The sequence below is a fragment of the Conger conger genome, chromosome 8 (assembly GCF_963514075.1).
Source record: "Conger conger chromosome 8, fConCon1.1, whole genome shotgun sequence".
In the NCBI taxonomy this organism is placed as follows: Eukaryota; Metazoa; Chordata; class Actinopteri; order Anguilliformes; family Congridae; genus Conger; species Conger conger.
Genome location: NC_083767.1, coordinates 11,639,815 through 11,661,012, shown reverse-complemented (window position 1 = coordinate 11,661,012; position 21,198 = coordinate 11,639,815). Strand labels below are relative to the sequence as shown.

The 21,198-nt window shown below is 43.4% G+C and overlaps 1 protein-coding gene across 2 annotated transcripts; it reads left to right on the top strand.

Moving 5' to 3' along the window:
* The first annotated feature begins 684 nt into the window (after positions 1-684).
* Positions 685-13,791, top strand: LOC133135909 (programmed cell death protein 4-like). 2 transcript variants are annotated; one of them, XM_061253253.1, is made up of 12 exons: positions 685-737; positions 1,030-1,133; positions 5,529-5,816; positions 6,363-6,460; positions 7,011-7,124; positions 8,676-8,897; positions 9,547-9,644; positions 10,351-10,465; positions 11,881-11,988; positions 12,772-12,882; positions 13,097-13,236; positions 13,564-13,791. In XM_061253253.1, the coding sequence occupies exons 2-12, from the start codon at positions 1,088-1,090 to the stop codon at positions 13,613-13,615; spliced, it is 1,392 nt and encodes a 463-aa protein (XP_061109237.1). In that variant the 5' UTR covers positions 685-737; positions 1,030-1,087; the 3' UTR covers positions 13,616-13,791. The 2 variants fall into 2 exon arrangements, with proteins under 2 accessions (XP_061109237.1, XP_061109236.1); XM_061253252.1 differs by having other exon boundaries at positions 692-901.
* The last annotated feature ends 7,407 nt before the right edge of the window (positions 13,792-21,198 follow it).

Genomic DNA, 21,198 nt, shown 5'->3' with positions numbered 1-21,198 from the left:
TTAGTGCTGGAGTACAGAGCCAAAACAACAAACAAACAACATTGTGTCACTGTCCCAAAACCTTTGCATTCATATGTGCATGAATTAGGTCATCCAGTTTAGTTTAAAAAACAGGTTTGCACTTGGCACAGGGGGATTTCTGGGAAGCAAGACGCCCAGAGCAAAAGGGTGCGGTGTGTAGGATTCTGCAATGCGGTACAGTGAGTGTATGCTCTAATCTAAGGCATCCTTGAGAAACCTTGAACATAGGATAGACATCTGGTCTTTTTAATATGGCTTTTGTATCTAAATGCTTTATATTTAACGTACATTGCTCAATGAAGTCCATTGTTCAGAGAATAGCACCCCATAATTTAGTGCTAACAAAAACAAACCATTTGCATCTGTTTGTGATAGTGAATTCTAATTTATGTCTCTCAGTGAATACTTAAAATGTTACATTAATAGACGTAGCTACCAGGCCTTCTTTATAGTTCATTAATTCACGGGGAAGAGTCTTGGGAACAGTCAACACTTTCCAGCCATAAGGAGCAACCAGAAATCCACGGAGGGAACGTTGCGTACATCGTTTACTTTCTATGGGTTTCTTCTCAGTAGCTTGTCATCTGATTGGTCTTGAATGAAGCGTTCCCGCCCCCCTTTCAGCCATTCCTAATACACGTTTTCACCACGTGATTCTAGGAGCGTCCCAAAGTTAAAAACAGATTCTGTTTACGTTCAAGAGCAAGTCCTTAAAGGTGCATGAGACAATTATATATTTTGTGGTTATATTTTTTCATTTAAACACATTTCGTGCACGAACCATTTCTTTTTGTTTAAAAGCAAGAAGATAAACGATATATATTTTTTTCATCAGAATACATTTCTTTATTATTATTTGCTGAAATCTTGACTACAGAGGGTGAGATTTTAAATGAATGGTACAACAGTGATCTGTGCTTGCACCATATAAATCTATTTCGGAAGCATCTGCAGATTGTTCTTGATGTAATGAGACTTGCACGTCATGTTTTTGTGTCTTTCGGATAGAGAGTGGTGGGAAAAAGAGGAATTAATAGTCTCCAGTTGCAGCCTGCAGACGAGAGAAATGGCGACTGAAGTGGAAGCATGGACCACCGCTCTGGAACAGGATGGTGAGATTTTGGTTTTTGCAAGATCAAAGAAACTATCCGAATGCTTGAGAGCATTGCGAGAATTCAATCGAGTATATGCATGAGTGAAAATATTGTCAGCTTGCCAGCCAGAGTGGCCACGCTTGCGTATACCACCTAGCTAGCTGACATTTTATTTAGCTGGCTAGCTAGCAGCTAGCTATTGTTTACCACACGCTCCATGTGCTCGCGCAATGCAGAAGGGTTAACTCGCCTGGCAGCAATATAATTTAGCATCTTTTAACGGTCGTATAATGATGTTGCCTGGGTTTTCTCCTGATTACATATTTTATGCATTTAGAATCTGCCGAGATATGTTTTAACAACTTTTTTGGCCTATGTGTGTGTAGTTTCTGCACAACCCTATGGAATGTGTTTAGCTGCTGTTTGTAATTATTAACGTTTGCAGTTTGCTATGACGTTAATCAACCTGCCATCGCTTTAATTATATTTCTAATTCTAATTCCATTTCAAAATTGTGCCCAGTTTATGAACGATAGATGACTACACCCGAGATTAACACGTTGCCATAGCTAAGTTACTAGCTAATGCCAAATCACGATCAGTGTTCAGTCAATCCAATAGTTAAGCGCGATTAATTAAGCACAGCAGGGATACAACAAGCCAGGGTGGGACCCCACTGACCCACTTCAGGATGATCGAGCTTTATTGCATAACCAATTGATCAGGTAACCTTTTCTGAAACACTTCATGCGTGTGTGTCACACCCTTGTGTTAAAATGTACCCTACATCTTGAATTAACTTTTAGCTACATGTCTTTAGCCTCAGCCAATCTGCAACGAAGAATATGAGAACCTGTAAAACAACAGTGAACGCCACAGATAGACTTCTGTCGTACCTCCTTTTAGCCTCTCAATGTACACAAACAATCCTAGTGGCAGGGCAAGACAACTGCAATAACAAACGGTTTTTAATGGTTTCTCACACATGCTTTTCTCTCTGTACGATATTCACAGTTTGGCAAAAACCTCCGCACGATCTGAGCGCAACAATACGGCCGTATGGTCATGGCGTCTAGAAGCATATTGTACATTCTCACTTCTCATCTCATGTGGTTTGGTATCTTTGATATTATTGATAAAATGTCTTCAGCCCAGACTTTTGCAGTGGTGTAATAGGTTACAGTCATGGCATACAACACATGTGGCATGCACAAAGCAATACAGGCGACCAGGACAGTTATCCGGCATGCAATGACTGCTAGTAGTCACTCCACTTTCCTGTTGCACTCGTTAGGTGATTCTAATTTGCACAATATAGTATTAACAACAGTTGTTCATGCTAGTGGGACTGAAAATTGTCCATCTAGTGATTGTGTAGTGTGTAGGACACTTAAGTCTGTATCCGCTGGCCCTGTGGCAATGTAGTTCATATGATATACCTGAAGTGACTTGGTGACATTTTCAATGTAGATAGATAGATAGATTCTTTATTCATCCCGAGGGAAATTTTAGACTGTAAACAACTTTACATTTGTCAAAACTCATAACAGGCCCTGCAGAATGCAGCTGAGGTCAGACCATCTACTGTATCTCTGATGGAATTCTGTTGTACTAGTGAATCCAACCATGTAAAGCGAGTGCCTCTGAAGGTCAGTTCAGGCTTGCTGTGACTGACCAGCTATGCACTTTATGATGAGCACAAGGCCTGTAAACATACTTACAAGTGTTATTTCAGAAAACGATGCTAAAACCCCCAAATAACTCATTGCATGGGCGTGCTGCATGCTGGTGGCGTGAGGATTGTTAGTGGAGTAAGAAGACACAAGTATGCCTGCGATTTCTTCAGTTTAGTTCCTGGGAATATTGGTGGATGATTTTCTCTCTGGGTCGCTTCTGCATTCTTTAAACAGAATTGGTGGGCAGGTTGCCAAGGAGAAATATAGCACACTACAAGACATGATGCTAAGCTAATGCAACATGTAGATCTAGACTAAGCTGTGCAGAGTGCTTAAAAAAACTTTCCTGAAGTAGAACTAGTTGTACTGTATGTGGAGGGATAGAGTTACGCCTGGATACAGTACAGTCTGAAATATCTTGCTTCACTGGATGGTTTGCACTTGGCTGGGATGTTTTTTCTTCTCTGCTTTATTTGATGGAGGGCAGTGGTTTTGGCTTGTGGAGATGGTTGATGAATGGCAGATTGGTTTGGCAGAGTTGCAGGGCAAGGCGGTACTTGGTTCACAGTGTTTACTGCAAGTTTTTGCTGTATGCAGGGAAGACGAAAAACATTGCGTCTGTTGGCCATGTGGCCAAAGCAAAGCCCTTCCTGTAAGCCTGTGTGTGAGGGGGTGTGATAGGCTCTGAAAACAGCTCCTGTGTTACACTAGCTTTGTTCTTAAAGCTTCATTTTAGCGTAATCAGTTGACGTGCGGTAGAATGTGTGCGCATAGATTAGATACCGATTGGATTGTAAAATGCACGTAAAAGAACACTGAAGACATCTGTAGATAACTTATTTTCAGCCAGGGAACCCTTATCACGCAAAGTATTGTGACACCATATTGTCATAATACACATTTTCACTTTTGTTTCCAATGTGAGGTTTTGCCTTTTGCGATTTTGAAGTTTAGGCCTAAATGGTGTGTTCACATTTTGGTTAATATAAAATGTGTGGAATGGTGTGGGCTAGCCCAGTCGCTATGCATAACGATCATTATCATGTTCATAACCATAATATATAATACAGTCTTAATACACTGCCAGAGTTTTTCCTCCGGTATGTCTAAGACTCAGTGGGGACCTTCTGAAATGACATGGTCATATTCACTGTGGTTCCCCTAGAGACGCCAGGGCTGCCTTGTGTGTAATGTATAGGGTGTAACTCCTTGGCAGTGGCAGGTGGGACCCTGGAGAGACATTCATTACATTCTGAACCATAACTCATCTTGACCCTGGTTGGTGTTTCCCGGAAGTGGTCACGTGACTGTCCCACCGCCCTATGCAGTAACCCTCCCCTCAGTGGCACAGGGGGATGGGCTCTAAACAGGGCCTGAGGGATTGAACCCAAGCCCCCACACTGATTAAAACATGTTTGTGTGGACAAGCTACCGAGGTGCTTATTTCCGCATTTGAGAGATACTGAGGGGAATGAAATGGCCTGTGAATGTAATGGTGAGGGCAGCGTGAAACACACACACACACATGTACATGCACACACACACACACACACACACACCGTGTGGCCTTCAGGTTTATTCATACCCTTGGCAAATTACCAAAAACATGGTCATGGTGTTGCTATAAATACAACAGTGAGACATTTTAAAATTACTATGAGCATTCAAGAATTAGGCCTTATAAGTATTGTACAAGTCAAATCCATCAAAATGCTTGTCTGGAGGTTGATGGTAACCTATGGAATTTCACAGAATGAAAACATTGCCATCTGGAGGTTATGTACAGGGATAGTCAACACAGTGTCAGCTTTTCATGCCATGTTTTTGTTCAAATGAAATCTGAAAAAAGGGTTGCTGTCCTCTACAAGTGACAAGAAATTGATTTTGGAAAAAAAAAAAAAGTAGCAAGGAGCTGAATCAACAACTATCAAGAAGGTCAGAGTTAATGGCCTAGTCGTTATCTTGCCAGTGAGATATGCAAGGAAGCTTCAGCATTCTATGAGTTTTATTTGGCAAACCGCAACCCAAGGACAGCTGCTGGTTCACATTGATTGAACTTGGCATTCACTGCAAGCTCCAAGGACTGCCCTGCCATCCATAGTTTAAAAAAACACAGAAAAATACTATTGTGCACAATCTCTGGCTACATTCTAGTTGCACTTGAAATTGTGTGTTTGTGGTTTACTGAGAGAGAAAAAAGTTCAAGTAAATTTAGTGTGTGTGAAGCATTAAATCAGATTTGTTTAGCTTTTGGAATTTATGCTACATTTTCAAAGAATACATGAATCTTAATTTAGTAATCTCCATATTCAGATTCTTGTGAAAATGGCCCAAACATTGCTGATGTCATAGGCTACAACTTCTAAAATAATGCATAGTGCATGATACATAGGCTACCTTTTATTTTCTAAATGATGGCAGCGCCAAAAGGTAGTTTACATGGGGCTGCAACTCAAAATAAGGTAGTCGATGGTCGTCTGGCTTTGTGAATTAATTTTACCTCCTTGTGCTGTCTGTCTCCGTGTCTCCGTGTCTTTGTGTGTATGCGGGTGTGTGTGTGTGTTTGTGTCTCTGTGTGTGTTTGTGTCTGTGTGTGTGTGTGTGTGTGTGTGTGTGTGTGTGTGTTTGTGTCTCTGTGTGTGTTTGTGTCTGTCTGTGTGTGTGTGTGTGTGTGTGTGTGTGTGTCTCTGTCTGTGTGTGTGTGTGTGTGCGCACGCCTGTATGTGTGTGTTCACAGGGCCATTTGGCTCGGGGGACGCGGACAAGCCCTACGACGATGATGACATCCTGAACGAGGCGGAGGTGAATGGGAACTGGACCCCGCAGGAGAAGGCCCTCCATGAAGCCCGCCTGAAGGCCAAAGCCAAGAGGCGCCTGCGCAGGACCTCCTCCCGCGACTCCACCCGCGAGTCGCTGTCCGAGGCCGGGGCGGAGCAGGCCGGGGACCCCACCAGCCCCAAGGGCAAGGTCGGCACCAACGACCGCAAGTCCAGGATGGGGAAAGGCCGAGGCCTACCCAAGAAAGGTGTGTATAAATGAACCCCCTGATGCCATGGTGACCATTACATAAACATTACATTACAGGCATTTAGCAGACTTTTATCCAGAGCGACCGCAAAGACCAATCACCAACCAGCTGTTCTCAGTCATGCTTATTCAGAGCTAGTGCTTTCATTTCAGTATTATGTGAAAACAAAACATTTTGGTACATAGAGTAACCACTCAAATTTTTGACAACATATTATTTATTTATACAGGGTAAAATGTATAAATATGTGTGCAGAATTTCACTGAAGCGCTTTTAAAATCACATTTTAAGTGCTTTTCATCAGGTTTCCTGTTCTGCAGGTTTAGCATGCTTTAACATGTTAATCAATGCTTTTTGCCATGTTTGTAATTTCTCCAGTGGACATGATCATGTGGTGCAGAGAATGATGGTAGCTGATGTTGATGATGTAGATTGAAAGAGTTGCTCTCTGCACCATTTACGCTTGTTGTAAGGTTGGCCTGCACAGCGTTGGTGGAGATGAAGTTGAAGATGATGATGATGATATGATGTCATCCCCCGCAGGTGGAGCTGGCGGGAAGGGGGTGTGGGGAGCAGCGGGCATGGTCTATGAGATGGAGGAACCAGATGCCAAAGACCCCAACTACGACGAGATAGCCCAGGTGAGATCATGCACTGTGCCGCCCCACAGGAAACTGGTGGCACCCCTTTAAACAGGTTGCATGCCTCGTATTGTGTGGTTCATTTCATACAGTGTGGTGTTTTTGGAGCTGCAGAGATTGGTCATTGAGTTCAGGTGTTTCTGTACTGAGGGAAGTTCTTACTCCTAGCTCCACTAACTACTTCTGCTGAAACTGCTGAGGCCTATTGTGGGGACAGTACTTCCGCTTGTTAAGTTGTTTCGGCCTTCAGAATCCACTGAACTAAGTCGTATGAACACTGACTATATAACATGGTTACAAGCCTTTGTTACTCTCCACTGATTCCCTTTGATATTTCACCCCTGCCACATTCATTCCATATGTTAGAATGACACTGCTGGAACCCTCAGGATTATTAGAATGTTAGTGTGTTGTTTTAAACTGTGAAAACCTGTTTGGTTGGGCGAGAAAGGTTGTTGTTCAGGAGATGCATAGCAGAGTACTGGACACCTGGGTTGAGTGTGCGACCCATGATGCCTTGGGTGGAGTGATGATCTGTGTCTGTTTGTAGGGAGAGACCGTATACGCCACCGTGGTGCCGGAGCTTGACGAACGTGAGCTGGAAAAGACGGTCAACCCCATCGTGCAGGAATACTTTGAGCACGGAGACACCAAGGAGGTCCAGGTGAGACCCAAACGCGTCATTAAACTCTCTCCCCTCTTTTCCATTTTCTGAATAACCTCAATCCTTATTTATTTATTTATTTGATTATTCTCCGATGTTATTTTTTAGATACTGTGTTTTTTTATTTTTATAGCTTAATGTTGAATTAACTTCCTCTTGTGTTAAAATACCCCAGCACTCGAATATTATTAAACAAGTAAAAGAAACCCTTCTCCACTCATAGTTAATTTTTGCTGAGTTTTTCCTATCCTTCTTTACTAGCAGGTGTTCGTGCTGGTGTCCTTCCCTTTTCACACAAGCCTCTTATCTCTCACTCTGTACCAAGTTCTGCCATGTGCTTGGACTTTTTTCAATTCCCCATATCGTTCTGTGAGAGTACACTCATCGCAGTGGCTATTTTTAAAAGGGGCAGACGTGTACAGAACTGCTCATGGGCGTCATTTGAACGTAGCCTTCATTCAGTCAAAGATGACAGTCGGAGCAGACATCTGTGGTGGCTCATTAACAAAAGTGAACAAAAGAGTATTGCTTTTCTTTCTCTTTCAAATAAAGCTTTATGCCTCAGAGACTGTCGCAAGACTATTGTGCGGAGTCATTATGGATATGAAAAAGGTCTTTGTCCTAAAGGCACCGTTTGTCTCTTGAAGTGCAAATGAAATCCAACTGACGCAATTAAGCATTTTCTCTCAGGTGCAGAATGCCAGATTTGGTGAATGACTTGATCCCTAAGGCTATAGATATGCATGTTCTCTAACGGTGTGAGTACGTATGTGTGCGTTCTCTGTGTTTGTCAGTAGCTTGGTAAATGACTCAGTCCCTGAGGGCATGTATGCTCACTGAACACTATTAGAAACACTGTACTAATACTGCGTATGGCCTACCTTTGCTCTCAATACAGCCTTCCTACAGGATTCCACAACATGTTGAAAACATTCCTTTAAGATCCTGTTCCATATTGACACAAATTTCTGCAGATTTGTCAGCTGCATATTCATGCTATGAATCTCCCATTCTTCAACATCCCAAAAGTGTTCTATTGGATTCAGACTGGGAAGGCCACAATTTGTGCGAAAATTAAAAACCAGGAGTCTGGCATCAACAATCATGCCATGGTTGAAATCACTGAGATCACATTTTTCCCCCCATTCTGATTCTGGTCGTTGAGAACATTAGATTATTGGCATTTGGCAGACGCTCTTATCCAGAGCGACGTACAGTTGATTAGACTAAGCAGGAGACAATCCTCCCCTGGAGCAATGCAGGGTTAAGGGCCTTGCTCAAGGGCCCAACGGCTGTGCGGATCTTATTGTGGCTACACTGGGATTCGAACCCTTGACCTTGCCTGTCCCAGTCATTTACCTTAACCACTACGCTACAGGCTGCTGAACATCAACTTAAGCTGCTGACCTGTATCTTTCTGATGTCATGCATTGCTCTGCTGCCACACAATTGGCTGATGAGATAATCACATGAATAAGTATGTGTACAGGTGTTCCTAAGAAAGTGTTCAGCGAATGTATATGCGTGTTCTCTGCGTTTGTCTCGTATCAGATGCTGCTGGAGGGACTGAATTTGGGGCACAGAAAGTTCAACGTGTCGTCTCTGGCCGTGTCGCTCTCCCTGGAGGGCAAGGCCAGCCACCGGGAGCTGACCTCACGACTTCTCTCCGATATGGTGGGCAAGGTCCTGACCGAGACGGAGATGGCTCGAGCCTTCGACAAGATGCTCAAGGACCTACCAGATCTCATCCTGGACACACCTGAAGCCCCACAGGTAACTGGCTCGACTTTGTGGAGGGTAGGGACCTGATGATGCTGGTGCCTGCGTTCCTTTCATGGTGATAAGACTGGCTTGTTAAAGTTCTGGTGGGATCTGTGCTGTTATTGGCCTGCTTTAAAGCTGTTGATTCAGCCACCCATGTAATGCTGCTTGTACAGTAGCAGCATCAAAATGGTGTCAAACCATTAATTTCCTATGGAGGGAACATTGTTGGCCAACTTGGAAACAACAATAATCTTAGCATAGTGCGCAGCTGAAAATTAACAGCGAGTTGCGGCAAGTTCAAACTGTTTGAACATTGACCTAGTTTAGAAATTTTGTGGCCCGGCCAATCACAATAAAGCTGGATGAATGGCGTCAAGGTCCAACAGCTGGCGGCGCTCAAATCTTCTCGTGTGGTTGCTGCCTTGAGTATTGAGCACAGTCCCCGTTGAGGACAGCGTTGGATTCTTGTCATGTGACAGAGGCTTAACTGTGTTCAGAAAATGCATCTCACAGTTGCTCATGACAGCGACAATGAGTAATAGGTCTGGTGATACACAAAGTCGTTCAACGGTTGTTTTGGCTCGAGGTTACGCTGGCCCGGTCCCTGCCCTAAAATGGAAAACAAAGGTCACGGCTGATTTGTCCATTGTGTCCATAGATGCTTGGCCAGTTTATTGCAAGGGCCATTGCAGACCATGTTCTTCCCATGGGCTTCCTGGACCATTACAAAGGCAAGGTGGACTGCGATAATGCCAGGTGAGATAAAGGAAGCAAGAGCTCTACTTAACTGAAAGATCCTTTTGTGACCAAATGGATCTGTTGCTAACAGATTAATAATTAATTCAGGTGACTAGATAAATCACATGCTACATAACTTACGAATAGGAACGCTTTATAGCTGTATAAAGCTAGTTATCTTGGTTATCTTCCAGGAAACTATCACAAATAGGATGTTGTTCAACACTAGCTGGTCAGTGAAAGGGGTGAAAATGATCTGAACATGCTATGGATGTAGGAAATCAATGACAGCACTTAGAGATTTGGTTCTGCAGTGTAAGCTCCTCATTGTTGAGTTTGGCATATGATGGGATGGCCTGTAGCGTAGTCGTTAAGGTAAATGACTGGGACACGCAAAATCGGTGGTTCTAATCCTGGTGTAGCCACAATAAGATCCGCACAGCCGTTGGGCCCTTGAGCAAGGCCCTTAACCCTGCATTGCTCCAGGGGAAGATTGTCTCCTGCTTAGTCTAATCAACTGTATGTCGCTCTGGATAAGAGCGTCTGCCAAATGCCATTAATGTAAAATGTAAATGTAAATGGGACATGTTCAGATCATGTGGGTGCTCCGATGGGGTGAGTTAGGGCGAGTTAGGGCAGCAGAGTATAATTCTAGTTCAGAGTTATACGTTGTGTTTTTGACCTGCCGTGATGCGGAGGGATACCCACGCGTGTTCCCCTGCAGGGCTGCTTTGAACCGGGCCGCAGTGCTGCTCTCAATGAAGAAGGAGATGGTGCGATTGGACAACGTGTGGGGTGTGGGCGGCGGCCAGAGGCCAGTCAAACACCTCATCAAAGAGGTAGGGCAAGACTCAAGGTCTTTGTACGAGCAGCTACTGCACATTGTAACTACATCCAACCGTCCATCTCTCCGTCTATCTATTCATTCATCCCTGCTCATTCCAGTGGGTGGACCTGGAGCATAACCCAGCATGCATTGGGCTACTACATAACTACATTGACACACATTGTACTTCGAATCACTCATTGGTGTGGAAGTGAACATTTGAATCTCTTGGATCTCTTCCCTGTAATGAGTGATGAACAGAAATGAAGGAGCACGGCATGCTGGGAAGCTTGAGCCATTTGCTCATGCCCGCAGTAGCCATTGCAACATGGCACTGTGACACTGTTTCCTTGAGCTGCAATCCCAAAAACATGTAAATCATTTTAGTAAGGACAGGAGAAGATGCAGCTCTGGAGGGCTGGTAGACAACCTCCTGCGTGGCCTGACCTCTTGACACATTCTAGGAACGTCTAGCCAGGAAGAAAATTGTCGTATTTTAAATTAAAATTAAAATTGATAATAAAATCTGTAGAAGGGCCGAAAAGGCCAATGCCAGAAGAAGGGTGTCTGTCTGTGCTGCACACGGCTGTTGTTTAGAGTTCTGTGTCCTTGTGTTTCCCAGATATTGGGGCTCCCCTGTGCTCATTGTTGGTTAATGGTGTACAGCGTCCAGCGATTCCAACGGTCAGCGGATTTCTGTTCTCCGCATTGCCGCTAATCTGAGCTTTGTCCTGCTTTCTCATCCCATTGTCCGCCAAAGCCGCCTGGTTGTCCCTGTCTAACCAGTAAACACTGTCTGCTGGGGCCAGATGAAAGCAGGTTGGATCTGGACCAGGGCCTCACTGAAAACAGTGTGGTTCTCAGAGCCACTTGCAGTATGTGATGCCAAATATGACTTGGGTTTAATATTGCCTGCTCATTAAAGAGCTTTCCCCATTAGTCAGTACTGTCTTGAATGTTTGGGCAACTCCACATCTTTTTGGCCTAAGGTTTTGTGCGTTTTTTTATGATGAGGAGTAGGGGCTAGCCTGTCATACAAATGGGTGTGAGGAATGATTAGAGGGAGTCCACTTTAAGATACAATACATTTCAACGTCAACTCTGATTTAGAAATATACATAATTTGTGAAACTAATGCTACTTATCAACATTCATGAAGCCATGTTTTTCATCAATCAGACCTACATTTTGGGTTAATTGTTGGGTTATCCGTGTTTGAGTTCTCAGGGGCTCCAATGGCCCCCATGCAAAGGAAAAGCATCATCCAGGGCTTGAAGCCCCACTCTTCCAGGTCCCAGTCATGTCCCTGGATGGACCAGGCTGCCCCTGTATCTTCAAAGCATCAGCCTGTACTGAGGTTTCCCCAGTGCACTATGAGGCTTGGCTGGGGTAGTCATCTGGACCTGATGGAGTACACTTGTGTTCCAGATGAATCTGCTGCTGAAGGAGTATCTGGTCTCCGGTGATGTGACAGAGGCAGAGCACTGTCTGAGGGATCTCGAAGTTCCTCACTTCCACCATGAGCTCGTCTACGAGGTACCCATCTCCTTTAAACCCCTGTCGAAACACAGCATCCTCAAACTCCTGTGAAGACATTGGCAGGCCAGGAAATGTACTAATTGGCCTATTCAATTAATGTCTTTTTTTTTTGGTTTCTTTTTTTAAACAAGCGGTCCTCTTGATTGACATTCAATGCCTTATATACAATCTTGTTTGTCTTCCCATATCCAAACATAAACCCATAATTGGGGGTAATGGGGTGTAAAATGCACTTAAACGTTTTATTTTTTCGAAGGATGAAATGTGGCCTACATTACGATCTGAAGAGAAGTTTACTGAAGTGTCAGCGCTCTGTGAAATTGCCTGCGTCAGAGCCTCTGGGGGGCTGGACGTGGTCTCCTGTTCTGTGTGGGACAAGGCCCGCTTGCCTTGTGTTCAGACCTTACCTTCACCTCCTGGCACAGCTGTGCCAGCTCTGTCCTTCAGACTTGAGACATCACGTTATGTGCAGGATGATTTTCATTGAGTTCACTGAGTTCACGCTGCCCTCCCTTTAACAGTCGGCCCCCAGCCCTGTACGCTACCACCACCTACAGGAAGATTTCTTGCAGGATCTCACCTGTGTTCTTTGCGTCAGGTTCTTTTTTCAAACTTCAGAAACTGTGCTTTTAGTGGAGATAACACGAAGACCTGATCTTCGTTCTAGGATAGGACTCCTTTCCGACAGGAAAAGTTTGTTATGTTCCATAGCTGTGAATTTCTGTTCACTTGTGTGTTGGTCCCCTCTGGAGACATGTGCCTGTGTTTGTGGGTCTGCAGGCGGTGGTCATGGTTCTGGAGTCTACAGGGGATACCGCTGTCCGCATGATGACAAAACTTCTCAAGGCATTCTGGGAAACGGGACTCATCACACTGGACCAGATGAACAGGGTGCGTGCTGCCTCCTGCCATTGAAAGGTTCTGACAGTGTTAAGTGTCAGATATGAGTCTGTACGCACCTGTTTTCAGGTGAACTGGCCATATTTAGACTGTTCAGATGAGGCTGTTATTCAGGAATGGTGTGGATCTTCAGATTCAGGCTGAAAGAGGGTTTCTTCCAGAAGATTCTGCAGTGTGTAAAGTGGTGTTTTCCTCACTGTGCCAGGGCTTCCAGAGAGTCTATGATGAACTCCCTGAAATCAGCTTAGACGTCCCGCTTGCCAACACCATGATGGAGACCTTCCTGGACCTCTGCTACCAGGAGTCCGTCATCACCAAACAGCTAAGAGACGCCTGTCCTACCAGGTGAGTGTCCTAATGTTCACGGGAAATGAACGGCTGAAACCACCTGGCCTTAACGTGGCACCTACACAGAAATTCACTGTGGATACGGGATATTCTTCACAGCATGAATTGCTATTTCTGACATAACATGGTTTAAGAGGGTTAAAAATCCCAATTGCAAAGAAAACATTCTATACGACAAGCTGTCGCTGCAGCTGTGCTTGAAACGTGTACACAGGGGTCCCCTGGACTGAGTTTGAAAACCACTGATTTAGGGAATATGATCAAACTAAATAGTCTGCCCTTAACACAGAGCCCACACAGAAAGTTCTCTGTTATATCCACCAGGGGGCGCAAGCGGTTCGTGAGTGAGGGGGACGGAGGGCTGATCAAGCACTAGAGCGGGAGAACGCGACGCTGGAATTCCCCGCCCTCGCGTTAAGCTCCAGGCTGGCCGAGGGAGGACCCCCAGCCCTACAGACATCTCTGCCCACACACACGGTGCTCTCGTTGGCTCAGTGAGGGGGAATCTTGGACCTGTCTCATTATTACAGTACTTTTTTGGGAGGGGGACAGGAGGGGTGGGAGGGGTGTAGGTTTTCATCAGGGATGTCTGTACGGAGCAGAATCGGGGGCGAGGGGAAGCCAGATCCATTGAGATGTCAGTTATACTGATTTGCTGCACCAGTGACTGTCTTAATGTGTACTTTCTCTGTTGGAGATTTTCTGTTTCCCATTGCATTGCATGTACCTTGGGTAAGGAGGGCAAGGCACTTATTAAAAAAGAACACAGCATCAAAAATAAGGCTAGCATTTCAATTCAGCATTCTCTTCCATCTGTCGATTGACAGACTCCTACCTGGATTTGAAAAAGGAAATTGTTTTTGGGAAAAAAAAGCTTTTAGGGTACAATACAGTATAACGTTGATAATTACTGAGAGTAGGCTACAAACTATTTTTACACACAAACATAAGGAACTTATGTTTTACGTACGTAAAACAACCAGCAAACAAAGGTTGTGTTTTATCCAGCTTAATCTTCTTACAGTGATCTGCTACATAAATGTGAATCGAGGCATGCTTTTAATGCCACTTACCCAGAGTGACATTTACTCTATACATTTACGGCTATGGAGCTTTATGCTGTGTCCGTTGTCTTTGCTGCATTAATTTTGTTGTATACTGTTGGAAGGTGTGATAGTGTCAAAGCAGGATCTGTTCGTAAATTGCTTTATCCAATTAGACACCATATACGGTACAATACAAGCCTGTCATAGCAGTCAGCTATAGGAGGAGGGGGTGACATTTAACTGAACTTACTGTAAGCACCTCCATTATAAAAGCAAGATCAGCTCTGCATAATTATCTTGCGTATAAGGATGTCTAATAATATAGTCCTGGATTCTGCTTGGTTCAAGGTTTCCTTTATCTTGAACAAGACACATCAGTGTCACAACAGTGGCCTAATCGTTGAGGAGAACTGAAGTGTGTAAAAATATGTGTTGTGCATGCATCTACCAGAGCTGGAAAATCCAGGATTTGCTAATTACACAAATCCTCAGTCAGGAGGTTGAATTAATTGGTGAAATCTGTCTGAGGTGGAAGAAACGCATGGTAGGACATTTATTTTCCGACCCCTGGACTTTCCACCTCTGGTGTCTACCCTATCAAACTCAACGGCATGACTGAAGAATTAGTAAACGCGTAAACCGCTTGCAGTTGCTGAGGGAGTGGATTTGGCCTCCATTACGTGTCCGGTTTCAGTGAGGCTTGTCTTTTCTCCCTCCTTCACCTTTGTTCTCAGAAACACACGTTGATCCTCAAAAGGTATTTTAGTTGCTACCATACATCACTGGCTTCAACCGACCCTCCAATGAGTGCATTTGTTCCCTTAAACGTGCCACTACATTACATCGGAGCTCGAAGAGTGTGTTGTATGCTACATATCATTAGAATCAGATCTGGCCTGCCATACCTTTTATGAAATCAGAGTCACAGAATTCATTACTCTTACAGACTACACTGCCCGTGTCCCTGAGTATATGGTCAGTCTGATAGTGTTCAGAGTAAAGAGTGGTAACACCATAGGACCACTGCTCCTTTCACACAGGTTGAGGCTTGGAGATGAGTGTCTTACCGCTAATACTGCCTACATTTTTTGTCACAGTACGGTTATCATTTGCTCTGGGTAATGACATTCCATTTCCTGTTCAAGCTTCATTTTTGCCTTTGAAGAATCTGACTGGGTAGCCTTGACTATCTCTCCATGCACGTGTTGCAGATAATTACAGATAATATCAGACTAAAAGCTTCTAATCTTCAACATCTATGTTATGATGAACTACAGGCAAATTATCGAAGCATTTTACGTCCTCATTGGGGGTAAAAGCTTGTACACAATCAGTGATGAGTCAATATTTTTGTTGGCAATCAAAATCCAAGAACGCTGGGCAATTATACGGTTATGATATTGAAACAAAGCAATCAGTCAGTGTAAATACCTGATTTATGCTCTTAATAACATATTTGGATTTATACCAAATTTCTAAGCCTATTTTTGCAAGTCTATCCTCTGTTGGAAAACAGAAAATGTCCATTTTAACCAAAAACAATGTAACTCTTCTGAGGCAGCTTTGTGTTGCTGTGTCATTTTTTAATTCCAAAACGGCTTTATTTTTTTCTGATTAACTGTATAAACATAAGTACTGCAGAGACCGTTCCATTGTAATTATTTCAATAAAAGTTGAGTTAAACGTGTGCATTGTTTGTGTGTGTTTTTTATTTTATTTTTTTCCTCCATTGTTTGACATTGAATGATTCTGGTATTTGGGATTATGGTGCTGGTGTCCAGACTCATTGAGATGACTACTCCAAGAGTACAGAGCAGTAGCACACAGGATGGGCCCTTGAGTTGGGAGTTCCACAACCCAGTGTCCAAGAAGATGGTGTGCAGTATTCCAATTTTGCCATGTTGCCCTGATCCCTTGATTTCTCTGTACTGTACTCTCTGCATCAAGCCCTGATACTGCAGTAAACCTCCATGTTTAAACTGGAGAAACTCATACAAACTCTTGACCTCCATAGCCTGAGCCATGTTGTTATAATCTCCATTGAACATCATGGGCGTTCTATTTTGTGACCGGAATGAACGTTTATTTCCTGAATTGAGATTGAATTGATCCCAACCACGGTAGACATTTTCCCTGTTGCCAACACACCAATTTGCCAACTTGCCATCTTGCAATCCTAGAGTTGCCCCCCACATTTACGTCGGTCTGCCTGTGTAAACACACAACCTGAGAGCCCGCCGTTTACGCTGCCCGGAATTGCGTCTTGGCCCTATCGGTGAGGGTGAGCATCAGTGAGTGCGGAATTAGACGTGTGAAACGCAGGTTGAATCACTCTGGACCCAGTCTTCGCCGTTCTGCTCGAACATGAAAGGTTCTGCCTGACGTCAATCCGCAGCAGGTCATTGTTTCTGCCAGGCCTTGTTACCATGGCAAGACATTATTGTGAGGCCCTGTTACTAAACTAGACGCAGAATTGAAGCGTCTTGCTGTCAGTGGCTTCACAAATATCGCTATTTCATAAATGTATGAATGCGTTTCTGGATTCCAGCTGACCTCGAGCAACTTTTCATTATTTACGAAGCGTTGCATTTAAACTGTCATTAGTTCAAAGGCAAGACATCGCGCACACAGGTTATCAGACTAGAAATGGAAATCTTCGGCTTTTCAGACAGGAATGCAGACCGTTCCCGCAGCACTCAATTCATTGCTTTTATAAGAGCGATAGAGCGATACAACCTTGAATATAGGTGTTCTCCCTCTAGATTATTTAAAGACTTAAATGGTGTTGAAAATGTACCAAATCGATATTTTTTAATGCTTTTGTTTTGGGTCATAGTTAAAACGTTTAATTATTTGATTTTATATTATAATAATATAATATATGTTTTTATATGTATTAATATACTGCATTTACATGTTTTGGGTAAGTTTGGATATGAGTACTATGGATATCTGCTACATCAATGGTTCCCAACCTTGTTCCCGAAGATCTAAGGCATACCTGATTCATACTGATTAGCAGCTCAACACGGTCTCTCGCTGTTGAGTGGAGTGCTTTGTTGGAGTTGGAGTTGGAGTGAAAACCTACAAGAGAGTAGAACCCCAGGAATAGGGCTGGGAACCACTACACAAGTTAACATAATTAATAATGAACACACTGTTCATTATTAATTATGGGCCATGTGAAGTATGGGCCAAATGTTCAGTCCTGGAGGGCTGTACTGTTAGTTTCCAGTGTGTTTCACCATAAGTGGTTTATATTAGTCTTTGATTTGCTAAAGACTACACACCTTGTTCTCAATGCCATAGTAGGCTGCTGATTGAAAGGAATCCACAAATACCTGCAGACATTGTGGCAGGACTGGAGTTAAACGTGCCTTGATCACTGCACTGCACACACCAGCGGCCATATTCTTGGTCCAGACTCTAGAGGGAAGACTGCCCTCTGCTGGCCAACTACTAGCACTTTCAGCAGTGGCCTGGTATTTCAAGGTCGTCTCCTGTCCTGGAATTAGGCAAACCCGGACGCACTTAGCTTCAGTCATAAGACTAAAGTGGTACGTAGGCGAACCCGGAACCACTTAGCTTCAGCTATTCATATTCACAAAAGGGGTCTATAGAGAAGTCTTGCTGCTGTATTACATCTAATTCAGATGCTTCATAGACCTTTGCCATCATAATATGATTGCTGAGGATTTTCAGCCTTGAAGGTCACAAGCATTAGTGTCTCACATGGTGGCTGTGCTTCATGTACAGCACACTTTATTTCCCACAAACATATTTCACATATATTCACTGAGCATTTATGAGGTATTTATTATACTTATTTTTAGACTTATTTAGACTTCTGCTGCTGTAGCCTATCCACTTAGAGGTTTGACATGTTGTGTGTTCAGAGATGCTCTTCTGCATACCACTGTTGAAATATGTGGCTATTTGCATTACTGTCACATTCCTGTCAGCTTTGACCAGTCCGGCCCTTCTCCTCTGACCTCTCTCATTAACAACGTGTTATTACCTGCAGAACTGCTGCTCACTGGATGTTTTATTTATTTTTTTCAAGCTAGAGACTGGTGTGCGTGAAAATCGCAGGAGATCAGCAGTTTCTGAGATACTCAAACATCAACAGTCTGGCACCAACAATCATTCCACAGTCAAAGTCTCTTAGATCACATGTCTGCATTCTTTTGTGCATTTAGTTGCTGCCACATGATTGACTAATTCAATGTTTGCATTAACAAGCTGGTGTACAGATCTACCTAATAAACTGCTCACTGAGTGTATCTGTGTTATTGTTATGCATTTGGTGTGTTATTGAGAGCAACAGTATTTGTGAATGTCCTTTAATATTTTTATATTTACACAAACCACACATCAGAATGCCAGAGATGGGCATTAGGAAAGCTACGTCCTTGCATACATATCGGTTTCTTGGAAAGGACGAGCAGTCTGAAGATGGGATAAATCCTACCTCCAAATGTGTGGTTAATAATTGTAAAACTAGTGTTCTTCAAGATTACAAAGATAAATCCCTTTGGAAATAACTGCTCATAGCTTCCCATTCATGATGGCACAGGTTCAGCAAGTGGGTTGAATCGTGGTGCTGAGGCATAATTGTGAGGATAACTGTTCTATGCAGTATTAAAACTAGTGCCTCCATGTCTGAGATACTGAATTGCCACCATTAAAGGACTCTGGTCCATGTACAAAAGTAAACCATTAATGCTTAGTTATGCTGGATGACAAACATGAATTACTGCATTCCCGAATCAGTATCAGGCCAGTAGGCCCTGAGCTTGGCTGTATTTTGCTACTGAAGCTAGTGTGATGGTGTATACATGCAAAGCCTCATTACCTGTCTATGCCTTACATTTGTTAAAATTCTCTGCAGGAGACATTGACAGAAAGAGTATAATGGGCCCCAGGTTCAACAGAAAAGCAGTAATTAACTTATGCAAACATTTACAGTAAGCAGAGTCATTGTGCAAGTTCAGAATATAGGAAGAGATGTGATTGGTGGGAAAATGCACTGCTCTGTGCATTCGTGGAGTGTGCTGTATATGAGTATCCATCGGACAGTCACTTTTGCTATCTGACTTCCAATCAACCAATCAAATACCCACATTCCAGCCTAGGAGGGTTAGTACTGTATGTCATTAACATACAGTAGTAGTAGTAGTAAAAAAAAAAAAAAAAATTTTGAAACCCTCATAAATACCTAATAAAGTACTCAGTGCCTGTATATTGAGTCATTTGCAGAGCATTGATTTTGAAGGTTAAGCAGAAATTATCATGGAAATACTGTGCACCTCCTGTATATCTATTAGGATAGCAGACTGTAAGCAAACACTTCTGCTTCCATTTTCAGTTATTTGTAGTGCAGTGCATTCATTTTCTGGTGCAGAACTGGACACCATTGCCATAAAAAGCATCTGCACAATAGCAGTTTTCCAATAGCTAAACCAGATGGGATTGTTCTATTAGACTGTGAGCTGTTTTTTCTTTGCTGAAAGCGAAATCACGCTCATCACTTAAACCTGCGTGCATTAGGGTAATGCAGCCTTTCCTTTGCCACGGAGGGACCATTATGCAAATAAAGTAATTTAGAAATCCTTTAGATGTGAGGAGATACTAGATGCATGAGATTCATTTTCGGTGATGAGTCAAAGCTTTTACCTTGGTAACTGAGCTCGGCTTGCTCAAACATGCTGAAGGAAGGTAAGGTCGCTGGGGAACTTTTAAATGTCGGTACAGGCGGTTCCTTAGTGCACTCAAGTGGAATATTGTGCATTTGTTTTTCAAAGCGCTCGTTATTTCCTACAAATTAACCCCCCCACACCCCTTATTCTGACCCTACGCCTGCGGAATTATACTGGCTTCTCCTTTTCTTTCTCTTACTCAAGTGAACGATCTTGACTGTATAATTATCTCTGTGCTGTAATTTGGATTCGGAAAAGGCACATTGACAGCCTAACAATGCGCGGCTCGCTGACTGTTGTAGAAGCAACAGCAGTACTTCACTCTTAAACAAACGGGGGGGAAAATGTATCTGCATGTCCTGCTCTCCCCTGGCCCCTCTCTGGACCGCAGCTTCTCTCCTCCGCTAGCTGCAGTACCTCGTTAAATGAGCAAAATGAGGCTCTTCCTCGTTTGACCACGGGGGTGCCTGCAGTGTCCCTGTGAGCACCCGAAATCCCCCGTTCCTTGCCATGCCCGCTCCAGCTGCATGACTTAGCCCACATTGCCCTCTATGGCAGTTATGCAACCGCTGTAGTATAAATAGTCCTCCCAGCGATCTTTTGTCTACCTGCTCGGTGCCGTGTTTAGCGGCTGTATCGGTGGAGAGCGGCGGAAGCCGTGTGCAAGGCAAACCATCTGTTGCCATGGTTACGAGTGTTGGAATGGAACAGTGTTTCGAGTTTTAGTGGCTTTCTCAGTCTTTACTTATAAGGGCATGCATATTATATACTTATATGTGCATACGTATTTACGTGCATACAGTATTTATTATTGTATGTGTACATACAGAGGCTTCAGAAATATTCAGACCCTTTCACTGCACAATGTATTATGTTGTTGATTTAATTTAAAAAAGAAATTTCCCATCAATCTATGCTTGATAACCTATAATGACAAAGTGAATATTTTAGCAAATTTCTTAAAAACAAAAACTGAAATCTCTCATTTATGTAAGTATTCAGACCCTTAATAATTCAGTACTTTGTAGAAGCCTCTGTAGCAGCAATTACAGCTTCAAGTCTTCTTGGATGAGTCTCTCCACACTTTGCACACCTGGACACGGGCAGTTTATCCCATGCTTCCTGCGGATCCTCTCAAGCTCCATCAGATTAGATGGGAAGTGTGTCAACTGCCATCTTCAGGTCTCTCGACAGATGTATTATGGGGTTTAAGT